This window comes from Eumetopias jubatus, unplaced genomic scaffold (assembly GCF_037043125.1).
Source record: "Eumetopias jubatus isolate StellerSeaLion01/CBP00866 unplaced genomic scaffold, mEumJub1_p1.0 scaffold_2, whole genome shotgun sequence".
Taxonomy (NCBI): Eukaryota; Metazoa; Chordata; class Mammalia; order Carnivora; family Otariidae; genus Eumetopias; species Eumetopias jubatus.
Window position 1 is genome coordinate 192,687,384 of NW_028274808.1, and position 22,292 is coordinate 192,709,675.

The 22,292-nt window shown below is 43.5% G+C and overlaps 1 protein-coding gene across 2 annotated transcripts in view; it reads left to right on the top strand.

Moving 5' to 3' along the window:
* Positions 1-15,000, top strand: part of BOD1L1 (biorientation of chromosomes in cell division 1 like 1) — a 53,903-nt gene extending 38,903 nt beyond the window's left edge. Inside the window, exons 17-27 of one of the 2 annotated variants that reach the window (XM_088021237.1) lie at positions 306-385; positions 2,021-2,105; positions 2,452-2,525; positions 3,820-3,895; positions 4,089-4,123; positions 5,171-5,216; positions 7,510-7,559; positions 7,656-7,740; positions 8,154-8,307; positions 10,741-10,881; positions 13,721-15,000. In XM_088021237.1, the coding sequence (XP_087877363.1) occupies positions 306-385; positions 2,021-2,105; positions 2,452-2,525; positions 3,820-3,895; positions 4,089-4,123; positions 5,171-5,216; positions 7,510-7,559; positions 7,656-7,740; positions 8,154-8,307; positions 10,741-10,881; positions 13,721-13,838 (944 nt within the window). In that variant the 3' untranslated portion in view covers positions 13,839-15,000. The remainder of the gene's footprint in view (positions 1-305; positions 386-2,020; positions 2,106-2,451; positions 2,526-3,819; positions 3,896-4,088; positions 4,124-5,170; positions 5,217-7,509; positions 7,560-7,655; positions 7,741-8,153; positions 8,308-10,740; positions 10,882-13,720) is intronic. The other variant, XM_028087505.2, reaches the window with a different exon arrangement.
* The last annotated feature ends 7,292 nt before the right edge of the window (positions 15,001-22,292 follow it).

Consider the following 22,292-nt stretch of genomic DNA (forward strand, 5'->3'; position numbering starts at 1 on the left):
ATTAAAAGTATCTCTAGGAATTCTGTATGCCCTAAGCCTTTTCCATAGAACCTGCTGGTTTATTGGTGTCAGCTAAGCATTTGTGAATTTTTTTTTTTTTATATTTTTACTTTTTTGGTTTTGCCAGGGCCACAGTCAGTGTTCAGTGCTTAAATCACATGACATAAATACATTTAGAATAACTTTTGGCTTCACTGTATCACAAGACTAAAAAAGAAGTCTTAAACTGTCTTAAAATAGAACGATGCATTTCGTTTTTCATTTAGCTTTTATTCCTTTGTGATTCTGTCCAAACTGATTTACAGATGATAATCCAGATGTCCTAGATTCCAAAATAGAAACAGCACAGAGGCAGTGTTCTGAAACTGAACCACAAGATACAAAGGTATTCTTTCCCTGTATTAATTTTAAGTTTGGGGGGGTAACCTAGTTGCATCACTGTGAACACTTATTATAATATTCTTTTTCATTCTAGTATTCTTTTTACTTTATATATCTCTAATATTCACTTTATTATAAAAGGTATCTTTTTTAGGGTCCTGCAAAAAAAAAATACTGCACTTTATAGTTTTCAACTATAAGAGTGTATTAATATCACAGTTTATATATAACCATTGCTCAGGTTTCTGTTCAGTGATGTCATTGACTTCAGGCTTCTACGTGCTTCCTTCCAAAGTGTCAAATGCTTTACCACAGATGTGCTTGCACTAAACATTGAAATACAGTGATACATATTATGTTAAAGTTTTAATACCCTCACTTCTCTCTACTTTACTTCGTACCCCTAAAATATAAGTAGTCCAAGGAGTGGCCTCACTCACTGCCTTTTTTTCATATGGTCTTATTTTCATCTGATGACTCAGGGAGGTGGTTCATAAATTTTTATTTCTGCTCCTGCTCTCTAGGCCCAGATTTCTCCATTTCCTGGTAGATACCTCTTATTAGGCATGCTTCCATTTCTGAGACTTGGTGCTGCTCATTGTCTATTCCGAACTAGTTCCATCTCCTTTTTCTCTCTTTCCCTAATTTATTTTTTTCCACCATGTTCCAGAAGTATTTAAGTCAGCTTATAAAAATATATGCAGTTGAATTCTAGCTTACTAAAACCAGTTCAAAGTTTCTGTTTTCCACCAGTGACTGATGAACTAAATAAAAAGTAGTAAAAGAATTTTAACAACCAAGGAGAGAGTCGTGTATCGTCATGAATTTCAATTGGTCGTGGTGAAGGAAGGAAACAGGATTTTAACCCCGTCCTTCCCCCGCCCTATCTAGAACAAGAATCCTGAGACAGTACTCCTAAATTTGGAGAGAGGCAGCAATATTGAAGGGTTCTCTTTTTATTTTCCCTTCAGTTTCATGTAAGTTTTTTAATGCTGAATTTAAGTAAAATATACCAACCATTTGCACTAAAAAATCACATCTAGATAATGTTTTCAATGTTTATAAGACAGAATTCTAATTTTATATTTTAATTTGTGGGTTTTGTTTTTTTTGTACGTACTATATTAGTATTACAGTACAACATTTTGGTATTTCATGCTGAAAACTGTTTTGCAACTAAGGCTGAATGATTCAACTGTTGAGAGATCAGTGCTCTAAATCAGCCCAGCCGGATACCCTGAAATTCTCTTAGGTACTTTCCCCCTTTATCCCTTCCCTAGTCCTCTCCTCCACCACCCAATAAAGAAAAGAAATCTGTTGCAAATTCCTATCAGTTCCTTCTCTGGAGTTTCTCTCAAAAAGATAAAATCCAGGATGAGGGAGGAAAAGACTGATTCTATTTTGCAGGGATAAAAAGAATGCCCTTGTTGCTTTATGGTTGAGCTTTATCTCATGCTGTTCTGCCTTCAGAATTGGTATCTCTTTGGATTGCCTCACTAGCTGCAAAAAAGAGTTACTTTTTAAAATTTCTGCAACAAACATAAAAAACTGCTAGAAATTTGTTTTTGAAATAGGAGAACTTTGGGGAGGACAAGCGGAGGCAGGGTTTAGAAGCTTCTTCTATTGTTCCGCTTCACAGGAGGAAAACACTGGAGATTTGGAAGAATTCTCTAAAACAAGTTCTAAGACAAATAGCACTCCTTCAAGGGCCATGGACGAAAAGGGTGAGTAATATACAGACTTAGATGAATTGTTTTGAGACAAGTCTCATCTCTCACCAGGCTTCACGGCCTAAACCGTGGTTGACTCGTTTGTACTCCCTCGAGAATACACTTCATACTCACAGGGCTTGGGAATCATTTTGAATTTGGATCCTAACTCAACCCAGAGTGTGCTTCTTATCAGTTAGCCAGACTCCTGCTTGTTAACTTGGGTGGTGTAGGCCTGCGATGGCGTGGGTGTGTGTGTGTGCATGTGTGACTGGGGCTGTGCAGGCCACCTGGGCAGGGGTGGTGGCCATGCGGCTGACTGTGGTCCCCGGCCCTGAACTGAGCTCTGCCGTCTCTGCAGACGAATACGGCAGTGGTGAAGCTGCTGGTGAAAAGACCGAGCAGAATGACGATGACAACATGAAATCTCAGGAGGTAGGGGATGTCTTTCATATCTTCCTGTTCAATTATTTAAATGCTGACGACAAATAAACTGCATTAAATGCTGTTCCCTAAAGTTTTTGTCAAATGCTTTAAAGTAGTTCATTTTTTTAGTGCAATGGGACACCCTTTCATACTGTGCATTTCATCAGTGTCAGTTTGATTAATTTTCATTTCATCCAAACATTTGTATGAGACCTAGTTCTGTCAAGACTGCGTAGTCAGTCCAGAGCTGTACCTCAGTGTTTAAGGTTCCTGTCCTGGCAGTGGGGTACGGCCAAGCCAGGCAAGTGTTTCGGTCAAAGAACCAGGGCTGCTGAGCCCTGGAGTCCCCACAGGATGAAACGGGAGCAGTACAATAGGGTGTGCGGAAGGCCTGCAGCTGGTGCCCAGGGGACCCCGTTTCGTGAGGCCAGGTGGGGGATTCCTGGGAGGCTGCAGGGGCAGGCCAGCCTCCAGCCTTGCACCCTCCCTGCCTCAGGGGATTTGCAGGGAGCCCAGTGGGGGGGGCAGAATCCATGGGCCTGAGAGAGGCCCATAAATCAAGGGAAACAACCTGTACACCAGCCACAGCTCGATAACCATTACCAAGTGTGCCTGATACTTTTTTTTTTTAGATTTTATTAAATTCAAGTTGGTTAACATAGTGTATTATTAGTTTCAGAGGTAGAATTTAGTGATTCATCAGTTGCACACAATACCCAGTACTCATTACATCAAGTGCCCTCCTTAATGCCCATCCCCTAGTTACCCCATCCTCCCCCAGCTCCCCTCCAGCAACCCTCAGCTTGTTCCCTAGAGCTAAGCATCTCTTCTGGTTTGCCTCCTTCGCTGTTTTTATCTTATTTTTCCTTCCCTTCTCATGTGTCCATCAGTTTTATTTCTTAAATTCCACCCGATACAACTTCTTAATAGTTCTTTTTGTTTTCTCACATTTATGTGTGAGAAGTTCAGTAGCCTCCTTTATTTTTCATAAAGGGTAACACTTGGTCACAAGTGACTATGACTAAATCCAAATTTAAATGTACATGCATACCTATTGTAGAAGTCAAAGTGGACGCGAAGTGCTCACTTCCGTTACCTCATCATCTCTCATTCCTCACTACTGCGTGAATTCATAGTACAGTTCTCAGTGTTTTATCAGGTGATGGAATGCACAGAGAGAAATGAAGCACGGGGTCATGTATTTTTTTAAGTGACAGAGTTGGGATCGGAGACCTCTGAGGAGGGAACTCTAAATCTCATGTTGAAAATTTTTACTGCTCTTTTTTTTTCCTTTCCCCCTTAGGAAGATCAGCCAGTAATCATTAAAAGGAAAAGAGGAAGACCTCGTAAACACCCCTTAGAAACAGCGTTAAAAACAAGTAGGTATTTGTTGTATTTTCGGTTCATATGCAAGACATTTTCAGGGGCACCTGGCTGGCTCAGTCGGTAGAGTGTGCAGCTCTTGATCTCAGAGTCGTGAGTTCGAGCTCCATGTTGGGTATGGGGCCTACTTTTAAAAAAAGATATTTTCAAACTGATTTTCTAAGTGAGATTTTATTTCTTATTTTTTAGAAGAAGACTGCAAAACAGATACTGGCATCGTCACTGTAAGTAATTGTGACAGATGAGAACTCTGGGAGTATTTGCCCTTGACCTGGATAGTGTATACTGCAGTATTCATATTTCCCACTACTTTATTTTTTAAAATATTTGAAAAGCATTAAAAGAATCCCTTAAATAAAACACTGAATAACCATTTAAATAATATTTCAATTATTAATGTCTTTACATAAACATATTGTTCTTCAGTCTGATCCCATCCTCTCATGTGAGTTTGCTTATATAAAAATTAGGGACTTACCTTCTTGTGGTCAACCTTGATTAAAATATAGAAAATAGTTGTTTTATACGGTTTTTAGATAATGGCTTCTTTATGGAAACCTCCAGTGTGTCTCACCTCTTACTGCTGTCTGTGGAGTTCCTTTCATAACAAAATGTACACTGATTTCAAGGCAAGAAAATCCTCAGGGACACTTTATCTTTTTCAACTTTCTTTATCTTTGACCCTGAAGTGTGTAGTCAACAAAATCATTGTATCAAGACTTCATTGCATGACAGCATTATTAGAAGGACAAATGTGTATCCAGTGTCCTACCAAAAGCAAATGAGGTTCCAGCCTCGGCTCTGCCCCTTACTCCCGGAATTGTGACACTGGGCTGATCATGTAACCCTCTTGAGACTCCGAATTCCTTGGACATAAAGTAGCATAACAATACCTACAGTACTCATCTCAATAGAATTATTACAAGACAGCAAAACCAAAGCACCATAGGCAAATGCGTTTGCCCAAATGTAAGACAGCGTGGGGGATACGAACAGTGGCTGGGCCACGTCACCTCCCACGGTCCTCTCCCAGCATCATGGCGGAGTGGCTGGGGAAGGGGCTCGTGGCAGCCCTAATTCTCCTGTTGAGAGACCATGCGTTCAGAAGCATGGCATCCGTATTCACTTGGTATTCTTAATCAGTGGCAAAAGATAGGTTCCAAATACTCTGCCTACGTAATAAAGGTCCTAAACCTGCCTTGCAGAACGAATGACTTTCTTTGTGATGATGACTAACTGCTGACTTCAGTTTTTTGTTGGTTTAAATTTAGGTAGAACAGTCTCCACCTGGCGGCAAACCAAAATTAACACAGACAGGTGTGTACCTAGAGCATTGCTCTGCATGGGATCTAAGGAAGGGGCGAGGGCAGCTGGCTGTGGGGACGGTCTTAGAGTTTCATTGTTTCTCAATGAAGTTGGTTAAAACGATTGTCCTTGTAGCCGTGAAGACTACAGCTATTGGTTTTTCTTGTGATCTGAGCCCTTCTTGGTTTTGGAAGTCCGTAGGAAGCCTCCAGAGAGGAGGGTGAAGGCAACAAAGAGTAAAATAGGGACGACGCTGGGCGTCTGGGTGGCTCAGTCGTTAAGCATCTGCCTTCGGCTCAGGTCATGGTCCCAGGGTCCTGGGATCGAGCCCCGCATCGGGCTCCCTGCTCCGCGGGAAGCCTGCTTCTCCCTCTCCCACTCCCCCGCTTGTGTTCCTGCTCTCGCTGTGTCTCTCTCTGTCAAATAAATAAATAAAATCTTTAAAAAATAAAATAGGGATGACGCTGCTGTGTCCAAATCATAATTTACTGGATATGTTTAAGGAAGAAGTAGATCAGCCTGGGAACTAGGCACTCTTACCAGGAAGACGGGAGTTTACTCAAGAGCCTATTCTCAGGAGAAGAATTTTGAAAGCAGCCTGTGTAGCTTCTAAAGCCAGAGTGCAAGAGATAAAACTGTTTCAGTTATTTTTGTCCTCATTCCAAGGAGAAAAATAATCCAAAATGTTGACAGTGATTGGCTCTGGGTGGTGGGATAATGGGAACATTCCATGTTGTTACCATTGCCTGAATTTTCCAGAATTTTTACAATGTGTATATATTAATTTCATGATTAAAAATTTTTACATAAAAACAACAAGCCCAGGGCCCCTGTACCTCAGTTGGTTAAGCATCCAGCTCTTGATTTTTGGCTCAGGTCACGATCTCAGGATCATGAGATTGAGCCCCATGTCAGGCTCCACGCTTATCAGGAAGTCTGCTGGAGATTCTTTCTCCCTCTCCCTCTGCCGCGACCCTCTGCACACCTGCTCGCTCGCTCTCGCTCTCTCTCTCTCAAAATCTTTTTTTTAAAAAAAGGCAACAAGGCCTTTTGGTGGGTTTTAAAGGGTTGGCATAGGCAAAAAAGATGAATGTGACAACTGTTTTGGATGGAAATGTACATATTCTCATCAAGGTAAAGCAAATATGTAGTTAAGAAACCTTTCCACATAGTTAACTGTGTGATCTTGTGATCGTATTTCAGTTTTTCTTGTCTTTTGGAAAATTAAGGTTGATTTATTATTTTTTTTACAAGGGGAGATTCTGTTTCTGTTTGCTTTTTAACCAGTTTTTATTTATAACTTTATAATATTTTTAATCCATACAACAAGAAACCTTTATAATTTGAATGCCCTGTAAGGACTCTAATTTGAGCTGTGTGATTAATGTTTTGGGGTTTGGCAGTGATTTTCCGCGTCTGGGTAATGATGACCTGTTATGACAGGCTTCTTCGCTGTCAGCCTTCTTGGTGTAACTCTTCTGTCTACATCAGTGTACTGAACTTGCAAAAAGGGTACTACATGGACCTCACCACCAGTGAGAAGTACCTTTGGGTTGTTGAGTGTCCAGGGAACATCCTCATAACTTTAACTTCAAACAGTGCATTAAAGTAAACTTCATTTTTTTCCCAAGATATGTTGTCAGGAAACTGTAACATCTACAGAAAGCAAATATATAAAGAATAGGCATACACAACCTAAAATAGGCTTAAATGTGTACTTTTCTAATTGCTCTGATGTAACTGTTTATAGTCAAGAGAACCAGCTTTCGTACTACTTATTAGGTCTGTACTGAACAAATTGCTTAAATTAAGTTACTTAAGTCTCGTTTTTCCTAACTACCAAAGTGGGGTTGTGACAGAACGGGAGCCATGTTGAGATCTCAGTGAGATCTGTAATTCTAACCTGCGGGTCCTGGTGTGTTTTGAGGGCTCCCCAGATGTCCCTTTCCTCTTCCCTTTCTGGGTGCAGAGCATTTGATCTGAAAGGGACCATACAGGTGGTCAAACCCAGGTCTTTATCTTACGGATGAAAAACTGAGGCTTGAAGAATTTAAGTAATTTTCCCAGATTGCGTAGGTTATTTGTGACAAGTCTGAAGTGCAAATTTGGAGGTCCTGACTTGCATTCGAATGTCCTTTCTGCTATGTATTTTGACTCAAACTTTGCTTGCCTGATACAAAATAATGATAAATTGTAAAACGGTGCATTAGTCAGCACTGGTACATTCAGAGACAACAAGCCAGACTGTTGAAAGTTAATTTTACACTAAGCTAGTGTTAATGCAGACATTTTCCTTTTCTTAAAGATGAGTCCAATAAAGAAACCACTACCCTACAAGAAAGAAGTATAAGCAACGTAAGTGTCAGTTTTCTTGTCAAGGTATGTCCTCTAGGAATCAACTTAGTATGTGTTAGTTAACCATCCTTTCAACTTTAATTTTATTGCTTCTAGGATGATGGTGAAGAAAAAACAGTAGCAAGTGTGCGGCGGAGAGGAAGAAAGCCCAAGCGTTCGCTCACTCTGTCAGATGATGCTGGTATGTTTCTGGCACATTCTTAATTGTGGGGTCTTATCATTTTAAAATAACCTTTTTAAGGGTTTTTCTCTTGATGAGGAAAAATCCAGTGGGGCACAGCCAGTATTAATATTACATAAATATGTGTGAAATGGCTCTAATCCCATGTCAGAAATGGTACATCCCAGATGCTTTTCTGAGTACATGTGAATTTTTCATGAATGCTGGCCGTGAACTGCCTAAGTAAACTATCCCAAATGTGTTTGAGATTAAGTTAAACAGTTGTGAATTGCAAGTGCTGAAACAAAAGGAAATGGAAAACCACTTCTTCTGCTTCCAAGTCCCTAATACCCTACATTCTGAACTCCACAACTCTCCTCTGGAAGTGTCTTGGGGAATTGTACAATCCAGGTGTTACCCTTGTATTTGAACAGAATCTTCAGAGCCAGAAAGAAAACGCCAGAAATCAGTTTCTGAAGCCATTGAGGACAAGAAAGACCAGGAGTCTGAGGAGGAAGAGGAAGAGGAGGAAGAGGAGGAGCCCTCGGGAGCCACTACAAGGTCCACCACCAGATCAGAGGCCCAGAGGTAACGGGGGCAACAGAGAGTTTCCAGAGGCCTTCACCAGCTTCTCCGTCAGACAGCAGCTTTGGCATTTAGGGATTCTCTTTTCCTTGACTCACTCAAGCCACAGTGTAAGCCGTTTCCTTTAGTTTGTATCTTCAGCAGAGAGCACATGCTCTTAGCCCTCGGACACTGCAGTTCTTCTTGGAGAAACCCGCCTTCCATCTCAAACCACTGTTGAGGATCACAGCAAAGTCTGCCAGGTTCTAAATGCCTGTTTGGTGGAACCCATTCAGTTCCTGTGCAGATATTTATTGAGCCTCAGTAGGTGTCTCAGATACTATGCTGGGCCCATGGGTGAAAGACCCTGTGTCCAACACAGTCCCTACCTGTAGCTCGCTCAGCTCCAGTGCGAGAGGGAAGGCAGGCGTACCCATCACTGTCGTAGGACTCATGTGATTCCACAGTGCTGTGGAATAGGTTGACCATGTGAAAGTGCCCATATGCGACCATTTTTACTAACATAAGTTAATTTCATGTTTCCCAAAGTCTATTCTCCCAAACCCCAGTATAGCCAGAAGCCCCTGGAAAAAAGAGTGCCATGGTCAAATGAGTTTTGGGATTGCCGGTCAATTCCTTCTCCTTTCGTAAGTCACAGCACAAATTAAAATATTAAGAGCTCGGCATAGTCCTAAAGGAAAGAAACCTATTTAACTTTTGTCTGAACAAACATTATTTGCCAATTATACCCCCACCCATACCCATTAATCTCAATGTTTTTTCCCCACTGCACATTTTGAGACAAGTTGCATCCGTTTACAGTTTAACTTTACTAAAGCAAGAATATTTTCCACTTTCAGGGTGATTCACAAGCTGTTAATTTGGTATCATCTTCTGTCATTTCATTAGCCAACATTAATCAAAAAGTTCAGGGACATTTACTTCAAGAGTATCACTTACCAAACCTGTCACCATAGTGTTACAGTAATAATGTCTTGGTTTATATAGAGACTTATATTGAGCCTATTTCTATTTACTTCATACTTGTACATTATTAGCCATTCATGCCACGGTTTGGTTTCTCAAAGAATCAGATTTTAGAGCCACAAGACTTTAACAACTCCCGTGGGTGAAGGTAAGGTGGGGGTCTCATATTTGTTTTTTAGATGGAACAACTCAGATAAGTAGAAGAGACAGAATCAAGTTTCCTGCTGGTGGGAGAGGGTCGGGGTGCTGGAACGCTCCACCCCAGCACCACCGCCTCCTTAAACACTCATGCAGAGATCATCCAAGACAGTAGGGCCCCACCTCAGACAGTTTTGTCGGCCTTCTTGCTGTCTTTGAGTGTCTAAAAGTAGTAGCGGTCAGGTTTGCCTTTTAAAATTCATTCTTTGAAAACAAATCTTACTTGACTTATGATTCTGTAATCACCTAGACTGTCAGTGCTCTTCCTTAATGTGCCTTAAGAACTTTTGATTTACAAATGCATCCTTTTCTCTTAGTTTAGATTCCTTGGCATCAGTCGATTGGTTCCCAGGCTCTTGCATCTTCCTGATTGCAGATTCTTGGGGTTGGCTGGGGTCTTCGTGGGTTAGTCCTGCTAACTGATCAGTGCTTCACTGTCTACACCAGCATCTCCTCTGCAAAGGTCTTTCTGCTTGCAGCCTCCACAGGGGCAGGGAAGCCGCCTCCTCGGCGTTCTCTTCCTTGTGTCTGGTAGAAGCTGGCCTCCCTGAGGTGTCTGCTCATGTTCTAGTTCTTCTCTTGGGGCTTCTCTGCAGCTTTTCCCAAAACATTGGAGGGCAACTTCCGGGTCTTCTCTTATTTTGATTCCCCTCCTCATCCCTGTTTGTACTGGAATTTATCTGCTCTCCTGTGGAAGCACAGGTTCTGCAGAGCGTGGGCTGATGAACTCATAAGAGGGTTGCCCCACCGTATCCTGGGGGGAACGTGCTTCCGTGGGCGCCCAGTCTCCGTTCCCTCAGCTGGACCCACACACCAGCTCAGCAAGTCCTTTCTCTCGCAGTTGCGCTGGCAAGCCTGCTCTTCCGTCCCCTGGTCCTTGTGCAGTTGTCTGCTTGGACCAGTCGCAGGGCCTGACCAGCTGGCCTTATGAATTGTACTGCCTTGTACTGTCCTGGTCCCTTGTTCTACTCTGATGAGCACTTGAGGGATACCCAAAACAGGGTATTGTTTATTATCACAGAGTCATCTTTCTCTAAATCATGACCAAATACAAAATACCCTGCAGAGCAAAAGCAAAGACGCCATCATGTAGGCAATTAGTTGTGGGTGACATCAGACCCACTTTTTACCAACAGTCCAGAAAACCAACCATTTTTTGCTTTTCGTCCCCATTCTCTGACTCACCCTTGAGGAGCATCGTCCTTTCTGCAGAGGCCCCGGGCCTGGCGTGTTCAGGGTACCGCTGCCCGGTGTTTCTGTCATCTGTTTCAGAAAGCATCATAGCAAGCCATCAGCATGTGCAGCATCCACGCTTGGCAGCCCAGAAACCATTTCTGCTAGAAATCGCCAAATGTTAGCAAAAGAGAAGTTATCTACCTGCGAAAAAGTTAGTAAATCTCCCCTATTAGGAAGGTAAGTCCCTGCTTACACTTGAAGTCATTTTTAATCCCCAGAGACTGTTTTTGTATGGTAATGTTTTCTTCCCAAGTTCCTTTAAGATTTTTCTCTTGCCAGATAACTGTCTTTTGGGGATCACTGGTTTCCCAAATGGAAACCTACTCCAGAAGGTATTACAGGGGCTGCAGAAGGAACCTCAGGCCTCGCTTCACGGCCTCCTCCAGACTTGCCTTTGAGCTTTGTGAGCCTTACGCACTGACTCCCGTCCACCAGGACCAAAGGCGAGGCGTGTTTCTTTCCGAGTGGTTGCAGGTCCGAGTACTTGGCTAAACCAGCACGGCATGGTCAGTCGCATCACAGCCCAGAATTGTTTCTGTTTCAGCCAGAGTGTTGGAGAGGCGATGGGGTAACAGTAAAACAGCCCCTTCCGGCTCAGCCCCTGGCCGGCTCCTGCCGTCCGCAGCCTCATTCATCCTACGAGCTTCCCACAGGCTGCGCCCGGCCCGCCTTTGTGGCCTTGGCTTGTGCTGGTTCTTGAGTGCCCTTGCTGTCGGCCGCCAGCAAGCCAGGCACTGCCGTCCTTCACATTCCCTCCTCAGGAGGCCCCCACTGCTTCAGTTCCTCTCTGTCCTTCCCACGGCACTTCCGGCCTGCTCTGCGCGGGATGGTGGTGTATGCCCTCTCTGAACTCCAAGCTTCTTCCTTGAGATGCGGGTCTTGTCTTACTTTCTGTACATTATAGCAGCAACAGATAAAAAGACTCTTCACAGTGTACAAAAATTGTTGTGACATCTCTTACAACAGTTGATCTTCTAGCATACGGGTAATGTAGGTACGTGTTATCAGCCCTGTGTTCTAGAAAGGGAAGCACAGTAAAGTGCCAGGCATCTTTCATATGGATTCTTCCATTTAATCCTCATTAAGTGAAATGTTTTATTTATCCTTATTTTATACGTGAGGGAAGGAATCTCAGGAAGGTCTGGTCCGTATTTCTCAAAATGGACTTGCAGACCAGTTGGGGGAACTCAGTGCTAAGGTTCTGATTCTGTAGGTCTGGGTTGGGCCTGAGCGTCTGCCTTTCTAATAGCGCCCAGGTGGTGCTTGTGCCACTGGTCACAGACCACACCACATTGGGTGCAGGAAGGGGCCTGGCTGACCCCTTGAGCTCACACGGCCCGGAAGAGGCACCCTGACTCACCGCTGTTGTCCCTGCTACGCGGCATCCAACACAGCGCTGGCGTGCCAGCTACTCAGCGAGGAGGTACTGAGGGGGCGGCCGGTGGCTCTCCCTGCCACGGCCTGAACGGGAGATCAACAAACACTGCTCGTCAGCTCTTCCCCACACGTGCGTATCCGCGGACACTGCATCCCGTACAGCTGTACGTGACTCGGTTTGAGTTTATTTACTTGGGCCATCAAAAGAACCGTAAGCAAGACCTGCCTTTCTATCCGTGCAGCCCCATTGGTCCATCTCCTGCAATTTTGATTTTCCAGGCCTTTTCCTTCATGGATAGAACCATGGCCGCTTGCTGACACGTGCCTTTGTGCAAGGTGCTGGGGAGAGGAAAAGGAGTAAGACCCAGCAGCTGCTGTGGAGAAGCATCCTAGCCAGGGAGACATGTGTCCAGGACTTGGAAGATTTTTTGGCACCAGCCACACTAAAACTATGTTGCAGTATACTTGCAGAGTGCTCACATTCTGCCCCTATCACTGCAACAAAATTCTCATGAACCAAATTTAATAGACGTCGCACCAGTGGTATTTTCTACTGTGGTCTATTTGCATGCTGTTTTAAAGTCAGCCCTCGACACAAGGGTTTGTTTTTTTTGTTGTTGTTTTTTGTTTGTTTGTTTTGGGAGAAAATCACTTTATTCTAATTCACAAATGAGAACATGTTTTAAAATAATGACTGTAGCCTACAGTTGGAAAAAACCAGCAGGTACATCACAGTGGTAAGCGCTCTGGTGAAGACACGAAGTGCCGTGGGATTTCCAGAGAGCAGCTTGCTCTGTAGTGAGGAAGGCTTTCCCGAAGGACTTGCTTTTGAACTGGGGCTTGAAGACACGGACGTTTGCTAGGTGGGAGGTGTGGGGTGATTCTCTAAAAACTCACATGCCAAGCATGAAAATGTGAAAGAATGTCCTGTGCTTGGGAATGGCCGTGCTTTGGCAGGACTATAGCCCAGGGTGGTGCAGAGGTCAGGGCAAATTATAAAGGACTTTGTGAATTCTCGGGATGACTTTATCCTGAGAGCACCAGATAGTCAAGAGGAATATACACGTAACAAAGAGGACAGTGACTTGATTCCTTGGGATTTCCCACAGATAATTCTGGCAGATGGGAGAGCAGGCATAGGCTGGTGGCAGGGAGATTGGCCAGAAGGCTGCTCTGGAATGGCCATGCCTTTTCTAACGCTGCCAGCTCTTCTCCGTGACATTGTCCCCTGAGACATGATCGGGCACCGGCGAGCCCTGGTCCACGGTCCTGTGCCCCTGCTGTTCGCCTCAGCTGGGGACAGCGCGGGGGACCGGCTGCTGATCGTTTCGTAAATGAAAGAACCAGGACCCAGAGAAGAAGGTAGATTGACCCAGGTCCGCACCGGGAGTGTGACCGAGCTGGACCTGGAGCATAGGCCTCCGAGCTCCTCCTCTGTGCCGTTTGGGTGTGAGCTAGTCAGCAGATGACCAGTTAGCACTGTTCTTCTAGAGTCTCCTCTTCCCATATAAATGTGACCCAGGTTTTCTGCTCCTGGCCCTCAAGTGCTGCAGAAACCTTCCCTGTTTTAAAGAACTCCCAAATTACCGAAGCTGCTCCTTTCAGCTCTCACCACTGCCTTGACTTTTGTTCACTGCAGATCGAAGGCCCAGCTGTCCCCTTCTAGCAAGCGCAAGAGGGAAACCAGTCCCCCCGGAGCCCGAACCAGAGGCCAGCAGAGGGTGGAAGAAGCCCCTTCGAAGAAGGCCAAGCGGTAATCCTGGCCTCTACTGCCCCTGGCTTGTCGGGGACACAGCCGAGAGAAGAGAATCAAGCCTCGGGGCCATAAGCTTTTTTTTTTTTTAACCAGGGAGAGGACATGCATGTGCTCTTAAGTTCCTAGGTGCAAGCTTTTTCTTGTTCTGTTTTAAACAGCTTTATAAACTATTGTTCATAGAAGATATTATGTACATTTATTTCAGATAAAGGAAAATAAGTTTACTTTGTATCTGAACTCAAAACAAAGTAGTTGTATATTTTAACATTTGAAATTGGGATTTCCCGATGTGACACATCACTAATGCAAACCCTTCCAGCCCATCAGACACCAGGCTGCCTACTGGTAATCTGTGTACAGTATATAAACATGTAAAAATAGGTTGTATTTTACTCTATGTATGATGCTAATCAATGAACACTTTATTTATTTTACAGAGAAAACTTATCTGTGAACTTTACTATATATCTGTTTATTTTATTTTATTATTTTTTTTTTATAAAAAAGGGGTTTTAAATGCTATGCAGTCATTAGTAGAAATGTTTTAGGATGCTGCCTGCCTTGTAACTCTCTCAGTATGATCTGGCAGGAAATACAGAATCTTCTCGCATGTATCCAAGTGAAGTAGTTTAGCTCAAGAAAGGGTCTGCATTGCTTCTCTGTTCACATTTGTGACTGTTTTTAAGAATGTAACTTGTTTTTAGATATGCTCGCATCTGTGACTTTACTTCCAGCCCCACTGGCGTGAGAGGTTCTGGTCCAGGTAAAGTTACATCCTGTCACCTGCAGCAAACATGCCTCTGTCACTGTTCTTTCCTCCCCTCTGTGCTCTTCCGAGGCTTCTGCCCGTTCTCCTTCCATACTGTCCTTTTCAGTGAAGGGAAATGCATCGAGATTAGGTCACTCCTGTCTTCTCAAGCTTCAGGATTTTATGTTGTTTTATACGCAGTTATTTTCGGACAGAAACTGGCTTTATTGCCAGATTCTTTTTTAAACATGTTTTAACTCCCATATGAACAAACTGTCCAACTTAAGTTTTTCATAAAATTAAATTTTTCTTAAGATCAAATTTGTCTCTAGCAATGATGTGATGAGTTGCCAAATAATTGAGATTATTTTAAAATGTTTTGTTCATATTGTTTTATAATTAAAATTTACATCCAGTGTGTGTGTATTTTTTTTGACTCTTCATGTAAGGTGGATATTTCTGTCATTTTACATGGTTTCTTACAAGATTTTATATATAAATTATAAAATGTTTCCAAAACTTGAGTGGTAAGAATTTTTTTCTGTATTTTAAATTTTCTCCCTGTGGAAACCATTTCTTCTCTCCAAATACTTGGTCTTAGATATGTTGTTTCATTTTCACGTTCAAATACGAGTCCGTGATGGCCTCTTGGTAGAATTGAATGTGGGATCTGGAAGGGACCTTGGAGACAAGGAACAAGATGAATTTAAGCAAAGCCCAAAAAGCTAAAGTGATTTTTCTTAAAGTTAGTCAAGAGAAGCCAGAGTAGGTTCCCAGGCTCCAAAGTCCTTGACCAACAATCTGCACTGTGAGTTTGAGGTTGGTTCACCAGAAGGGCACACCTGAAGCTGTGTTCTCAGCGTGAGAGCAGCGTGTTCAGTTTAGTCATGCCTGCTCTGGGCCTGACCTCACAGGGACTGAGCAGCTGGGTTGTGAGGAAATGCTGCCTCCTAATAAAGTTGGAACTAAATATTGGCACTGGCATGTGGAATTTTCTGGCGGGAACTCAACTAGACCATTTGGCTTCCAGTTGTTCTGAAACCCAGGTAGGAAGGAGATACCGTCCTGGGGGCCCGGGAACTGCTGCAGTCCTTGGTCATCATGATAACTTGGTCCTACTAGTATGTAGCAGAAGGAAGTTTGGCAATGCTACACCTTCTACGGTGCACAGAACGGCCCTCGCCTCCACAGAGACGTGTATGCCAGATGCCCGTAGCTTCCCCCTGCAGACGCACAGAAACGCCAGACCATTGCCATGCTTGCCGCTGCCTGGTCTCGGCTCACTGCTCCACCGTGAAGAACCCGGACAACAGCGCATCTGCTTTCCCCCTCTCGGCCCTGAGATGGAGCTGAGATAAGCCAGCAAGAGTGCCCCTGAAAATGGCATTGAAAGTGATGGGGCTAATTCCTCTTCAGCTGAAGCTGGTAGCCCACAACCACAGTCCCCTCCCTCCTTCAGGCCTCTCAGCATCACAACCCTCAGCCACCACCACCACCTAGACTTTTTAAAGACTAGAACCTGCTAACTATGGCTTGTCCTAAGCACCCCAATTGGAAATGGCCATCCCGTGGCATTCCTCTCCCTGACAGGATCCCACGCTCAGAGTGGTTGGTGGCAAAGCTGGGACTGAACTCTTCTAACCTCCAGGTCAGGGTTCTTTATGCGAGGCCCCGTGGGAGGGGGCACCGACGCACCTCAGCAGCAGGCCCACCAACCTGAGGACCGTCATCTAGTGGAGGTTTACCCCAAACATCCTTGCAACTGATGAACCTAACCGATTTGAGATTGGGGGTTGATTCGAATTCAGAAATGCTGAAAAGGATTGCTTTCTGTATTTTATTTTCATGTCTTTTATTCATCCTATGTGCAAGAGCACTTTACATTTCCCCAAATGACTGCTTAGCTATCATTGTATGATTAAATCAAGAACAAGGTGGTTTTCATTATCCACAGACAGACGCTTCTCTCAGGGGAAGGAAATGGTTTTAGAGCCTCATCTTCCCACTGTTGAGCTCCTGCACCATGCCCAGCACCAGGGATGCAAGTCTCGAGGGGTGATGACCCCACGAAGCAGACAGCTGTGCTGCACTGGGATTGGTGTCCAGTCACGGGACACAGTGGGGGAAGAAAATTTCCTTCCTAAGGGAAGCCAGATGAAGGACTAACTCCTGACAGACAAGAGGAAGAGTGGGGTTTTTGGTTTGGTTTGGTTTTAAAGTATAAAATAGAGGGGGGGGGTTGTTTTTGTTTTTAAAGATTTTATTTATTTGACAGAGAGAGAGGGAACACAAGCAGGGGGAGTGGGAGAGGGAGAAGCAGGCTTCTGGCCGAGCAGGGAGCCCGATGCGGGGCTCGATCCCAGGACCCTGGGACCATGACCTGAGCCGAAGGCAGACGCTTAACGACTGAGCCACCCAGGCGCCCCTAGAATAGAGTTTTAAGAAAAGTTAGAACCTAGAGAAGAAAACATTTTGGAAGCTGAGCATCGGGGAGAACTGGAGGTGATGACGGGTGCCATTTTTACCAAGTCAACCTTCCAGAAACTTCCTGGAGAAGATCCATACAGATAATCACAATATAGCTCTACATCACACAAAACACTAGTCCCAAGAGCTGCTCCTCACACTGCAGCCCTTCTGAGAAATCCATGAGACACATTACTAGTACACATAAATTTCCAAGAAATCGGGTTAACTTTTTCCATTGTTATGAAACCTAAAACCCGTTTCCTCACCCCAACACACATTCGTGCACACGCAAACTTAATTCAACATCCGTGGAAACTGATACACAAAACTTTGAAAACTATTCACTCAGTTGTGAACAGCCCTGTGAAGGCTGTGAAGGAGTATCAGACCCCCTACATTACAGTTGGGAGAGGGGAAGCTCAGAGGTTATAGAACTCACTTCGAAGAACACACGCATTACACGTTGCTAGGACTAGAACCGAGATGCCGTGAGTCTCGTCGGTTTTCTCCACAGAGCGCCCCTGCCAGTGCCTGCCGTGGCAGGACCCGGGTGACCTGTGGGCTCACGTCGGATACAGTTTCATCACATTCTCTTAGTTGTATGCTTGACTTTTTTTTTTTTAACAAATGATATAAAATCTGAATGTTGCTAAATAACAGTATTTTTGCTCTCAAAGTAATGTCTTTGTTGTAGAAAAATTAAGAAAAAAAAACAGTAGGCAAAGATGAAAAAAAATCACTTATAAACCCACAAGTCAGATATATTATTTCTTTGATACCCAATTCCTCCAGACTTTTCTATTTACATATGTGCAAAACTCATATACTATATTTCATCTCATCTAAGATGCTGTTGACTATAAAATGTATCACCAGTACTTTATGTACTGCTAAGAAAAAAAAAACACCCTAAAAGTATGATACAAAAAATCATAGTCTCATCAGATGCATGAATCCCTCATAGCCACTTGTGTTGCTTTGAAATGTCTTTCCTCTTCTCCAGGGGATTTGATGATTCCTCTTGCCATTAGCTGTGTGACTGGGAATGCACCCAGGTAATTCCTTTGCACAAATGCAAGAGCCTCATCTACCCTGGGATATCTTCCTTTCTTAGGTATCAAAAGACACTAGGTCGTTTCTTTGCAAGAAAAGGTGAGATCCCAGGTATTTCTCCAACACTGAGTATTTACCTCCCCGACATAAAATGTATTTCTTAACCACCAGGTTCCTGTGACTTTCTCAGTTCACAGTACTTCTGGTTTGATGTCAAATCATAATGAAATCTTTTTAAACACATTTTAAGTGGTGTTTAAAATCAAAGCGCATAGAATCAATGATGCACATAATTAAGTGACAGCAATATCAATAGTTAGAAACAAGAACACACGTGACAACAACGATAGCCTAAGTGCTGCTTGTTCAGTAGCAATTTTAAGATACTTTCTAATTTCACAGGTGTTAAACTGTGGGAGGAAAAAGTGTGCCTTCAAATCAATGAAATATGTAGATACATTTTTTATAAAAATGAGATTTTACGTATCTACCTTTTTATGCCCTTTTAAAAATATTATACAACTTTATGGAATATTTCTTATAATCAAAAGGATAGAGAGCTTTTACATATATATATATAAAATATTTGTACATACATATGATATATATGCAAGTAGGTAATAAGAATATTATGTCTAATATATATGACATGTAAGTATGGATATATCATGTGTATATGCACGTGATACAAGATTATATATAAGGTATATATGTACATATACATAATGTACTTATATATGTACAACATATGATATAAACAACTGTTTTTTAAAAAGCCCATTTACCCACCCTTCAGCTTGAGACAGAGAATAATAGCAATACCTTGGAAGCTTCCACATGTCCCCAAGGTTACCAACATTCTAAATACTTCATTTTACTACATATGTATACAACCCTACACATTTTAAGTTGTGAATGTTTTCACACTTTACATAAATCATATTTTAAGGATCATTTGAGACATGCTTTTTTCTTTTACACTGTGTTTTGAAATTCATCTCCAGTGATGGAGTAGTTAGTTCATTTTCACTGCTGTCTAGTATTCCACTGAAAGCCGGTATCACAATATGGTGAAGCCATTTAATTGCCTGGTCCTGGTCTTTGTGCTGTTCCCAGGGTTAAACAATAGTGCTATGAGGATTCTATGAATATGTTGTAGGCAGACCTTCCCAAGTTATTATTATCGTTGTACATACAGAAAATTATATTTGTAGGCACACAGAAGTAAGCAGAAGGACCAGGCTGGTTGCTGCCTGAGGAGACCATCAGCCTGTGAACCAGAGGACCAGGTCAGCCAGCCACTCTGATGACCAGAAAGTCAATATGTCCCCATTTTCCACACCAAGACACACCCAGCTTTCTGCTCCAGGGATAAAACTAATGTCTAGAGTAAGAATGTTTTCAGCTTTGCAAGGAAATGTCAAAGTGTCCCCAAATGTTTTTACCACCGTGTACTTCTACCAGCTGGATACTTCTCTTGCTTGACATTTCGTAAGTTTAGGACTTCTCGATTTTTGCCTATTTGGGATTTTTATTTGCACGGGTTTCAAGAAAGGTTGAATATCTTTTCATGTATTTATTTTCCATCTTATTTCCTCTTCTGTGAAATGCCTGTTCCTGACTTTTGTTCATTTTCCCATTTGGTTCTTTGTGTTTTTCTTTTTGATTTGTGAGAGTTCTTTATATATTTTTATATAAAGATATAAACATAGGGGCGCCTGGGTGGTGCAGTCGGTTAAATATCTGACTCTTGGTTTTGGCTGGGGTCTGATCTCAGCGTTGTGGGATCGAGCCCTATGTCAGGCTCAGTGCCGAGCCTGCTTGGGTTTCTCTCTCCCTCTCCCTCTGCTCCTCTCCCCCCTCAAATAAATAAATAAATCTTTAAAAAAAAGATATAAATATATATCTCTGGTATTCAGGGCAATATCCTTTGTGTATATGTGTCACAAATACCACCCCCTCAAACACACACAGACCACTCACATGCACACACACCACACATGTGCATACACACCACACATGCACACCATATGCACTCCACATGCACACACCACACACATGCACACAATACATATATTGTGTGGTTTATCTTTCACTTTATTTGTGGTACTTTTGGTGAATGATTATATAAATTTCATTTTGTAGTTAGCTCTTGTTGTGTCTTAAGATTGAGATCAAATAGATATTCTACAAGTTTTGATGTTTTGCCTCTCTCCTTTAGGGTATGGAGAGGAAAGCAAGGGCTGTATTCACATGACATCTGGGCAAGCCAAGTCTTTGAAGAAATCTAGCCAAGTTCTCCCAGCCCAAACCCAGAAGGCATCTTGCTGACAACAGCTCTCCACCTACCGTCTCTTGGGTCATGCTTCTCCAGTGCCAACTGGCCAGCCCCTCATCCTGGGGTCCTCTAGCCACTGCCCTGGGGATGCCCTGCACTCATCTCTTGGATCCCCTAGGGCCTGTATCGAACATCTTCATCTGTTGTCTACTCCCCTATTTTGACAAAGCAGGGGTAGCGTTCTGAGAAATGGCCTCTGTAATGACATGAAGGACCAACTGTCAAATCAGACTCATCTACGTCAGAGCTTTTACCCAGCATCAAGTGCTATCAGGTCAAGAACACACGTAGTTGCTGGGCATAAAGAGAGCATGGAGGTCTGGGCCAGATCTTACTTCCTCAGCCCTTTCTCATCAGGATACGCATGTGACCTGATGAGCGCAGGTCTCTGAAAACCACCTGCAGCTCCATTCCTTACACAGAAGGAAGACGTTTCAGTCATGGAACAGCCCTCCTCAGATGGTTACATAGCTTGTGTGACATTTTCCAGGGAGCTATGCCCATAAATCATAGATTCCAAGCCGGGATTATTTGTTGTGTTGTTGCTATAAGCAATTCTGGAGGGACCGGGTACATACTGCCAAAAGCATTCCACAAGTATCAAGTCTCCCACGAGCGAGCACCATCACCTGTCTGCCTGGGGGCCCCTCATTAGTGGGTTTACAAGAATTTCTAGCTCCAGGTCACCTTATTTCTTTCTCGGGGCATCTCTCAGTGTTGGATGAAAGGCCTGACGTTATTCATATTCTTCCTATTACATTATAGCAAATCGTTTGAGACCTGTTTCATCATGGGCCAGTCAGCTATGAGAAACCACATCAGTTATTGTAATGAATAATTCAATCTAGGGAACTGGCTTTGATTAACAAGCACAAGGGTGACACAGACAGAATGCAGAGTAACTTCGGAAAGTAACCATCAGCGCGGCGCGGCTTGGAGGACGCAAAGCAAGGTTGAGTCTGGCAGGAGATAGAAGGAGAAGAGCTCAGGGGCTCAGATTCAGAGGAGTGCTGCCCAAGGGGCACTGACCCCTCCGACACAGGACAGGGAGACCCGTCCCAGGGAAGTGGGCAAATTGGAAACTGAAGCCAACTGTGACCCATCAGCTGCCACCACTGGGGTGAAGAAATGTTGCAGGGGTGACGCTAACAAAAGAGTGAGACAACAAGAAGCAGCAAACCCCTTCCCAAGCTTCAGCCTTTGTCTCTTTTTAGTGCCTCCAATGACAGACCATGGAGAGCCAGCGGGCCGGGGACGAACCCAGGCTGCAGAGAGCTGGTCCTGGCACCACAAAGCAGACTCAAGAGGCATGGCTCAGGAGCTAAGAAATCATAGCTTAAGCATTATCAGCAATAGCCCCAGGGGCGCCTGGGTGGCGCAGTCATTAAGCGTCTGCCTTCAACTCAGGGCATGATCTCAGGGGCCTGGGACTGGGCCCTGCATCAGGCTCCCTGCTCAGAGGGGAGCCTGCTTCTCTCTCTCTCCCTCTGCCCCTCACCCCACCTCGTGCTCTCTCTCTCTCTCTTTCTTTCTCTCTCAAACATATAAATAAAATCTTCAAAAAAAAAAAAAAACAATACCCAAACTATGGAGAGAGCCCACCTGTCTGTCGACAGATGAATGGATAAAGATGTTGTGTGTATATATATATATATATACACACACACACACACACACACAGTGGAATATTACTCAGCCATCAAAAAGAATGAAATCTTGCCATTTGCAATGACATGGATGGACCTAGAGAGTATCATGCGAAGGGAAATAAGTCAGTCAAAGAAAGACAAATACCATATGATCTCACTCATATGTGGAAGTTAAGAAAGAAAACAGATGAACATATG